This window comes from Aptenodytes forsteri, unplaced genomic scaffold (genome assembly GCF_000699145.1).
Source record: "Aptenodytes forsteri isolate BGI_AS27 unplaced genomic scaffold, ASM69914v1 Scaffold258, whole genome shotgun sequence".
In the NCBI taxonomy this organism is placed as follows: Eukaryota; Metazoa; Chordata; class Aves; order Sphenisciformes; family Spheniscidae; genus Aptenodytes; species Aptenodytes forsteri.
Genome location: NW_008795250.1, coordinates 1665184 through 1666405, shown reverse-complemented (window position 1 = coordinate 1666405; position 1222 = coordinate 1665184). Strand labels below are relative to the sequence as shown.

At 64.8% G+C, this 1222-nt stretch overlaps 1 protein-coding gene across 1 annotated transcript in view; it reads right to left on the bottom strand.

Moving 5' to 3' along the window:
• CSK (c-src tyrosine kinase) overlaps nucleotides 1-1222 on the bottom strand; it is a 5279-nt gene that overhangs the window by 3052 nt on the left and 1005 nt on the right. Inside the window, exons 3-4 of the mRNA XM_009278906.1 lie at nucleotides 808-920; nucleotides 5-77 (exon numbers count right to left, since the gene is read on the bottom strand). Coding sequence (XP_009277181.1) covers nucleotides 5-77; nucleotides 808-920 — 186 coding nt within the window. The remainder of the gene's footprint in view (nucleotides 1-4; nucleotides 78-807; nucleotides 921-1222) is intronic.

Below are 1222 nucleotides of genomic sequence, written 5' to 3'. Positions count from 1 at the left end.
GCACCAGGAAAAGTCCCGTCTCGGGTGGGTACAGCAGCCGTTCCGCCTGCTCCCGCGTGATCTTCCCGTGAAACCACCTGCAACGGGGCACGTAGGGCAGGTCAAGGACCGGGGATGCGCTGGCCTGACCCCCGTGGGGCCGTGTTTTGGGGGGGGGAGGGGGGGATGGGGACATGGAGCAGCCTTCATCCCTGCCTGCACGGGGCCGGCTTGCCTGTACTCCTCCTTGCTGCCCCCCGACAACACAGCTCCTTCCACGGCGTCCTGCTCCCCTCCTCCTGGTCCCCAACCCGGACTCAGCCCCTCCGCACACCCTTGGGGGCTTCCTCCCCACGGCAGCCCCGGCTCCTCCAGACTGGGGATCGTTGGTGGCTCTGGGATGCAGCAGGGACATCAAAACCATCTATCCATCCATCTACCTGCCTGCCTGCCTGCCTATCTCCTATCCCTCCCGTACAGACCCTGTTCCAACCCCCCTTCTTTCTCCCAGCAGCATTTACAACCACAACGTTGGGTAAAAGACCCATTTTGAAACGCAATCCAACCATCCATCATCTTCCCGGCTCTGCAGGCAGCTCCAAAGGTGCTCAGAGCTTTCCCCAGCTGCAGCGGGTCCCAAATCCCCGCCGCTGGGAAAGCCCAAGCCCCTGCCCCTTCTGCCTTTCAACCTCGCTAAGCCCTGCGAGGGACGTTGCTTCTGTTGGGACACGGGGTCAACCAGGTCTTTGGTCTGACACAGCGGGGATGCTCCAGACCGAGCCAGCTCCCCCCCAGATTCACCTCGGCAGAGCCCCGGCGGATACTCACGGCATGAGGCTGAGCTTGATCCCAGCTTTCACTCCTTCCCGCTTCTGCACGTAGTTAGCGGGGATGATGCCCTCCCGGCCCACCTTGTTCTTCGCCTTGTACCAATTGGGATCCTGGGGGACGGCAGAGATGTCACGATGAGCCTGTGGCCCCCGGCGACGGCAGCATCCCAGCCAAGGAGCCCACGGGGGCGTCAGCGCTGCCCCTCCTTCCCCAGCCAGCTGCCTGCGTGGCCCCAAGCACCCCGGCACCCCCTTGTTCTTCGCCTTGTACCAATTGGGATCCTGGGGGACGGCAGAGATGTCACGATGAGCCCCCGGCGCCCGGCGACGGCAGCATCCCAGCCAAGGAGCCCACGGGGGGCTGCCCCTCCTTCCCCAGCCAGCTGCCCTCGCTGCCCCAAGCACCCCGGCAC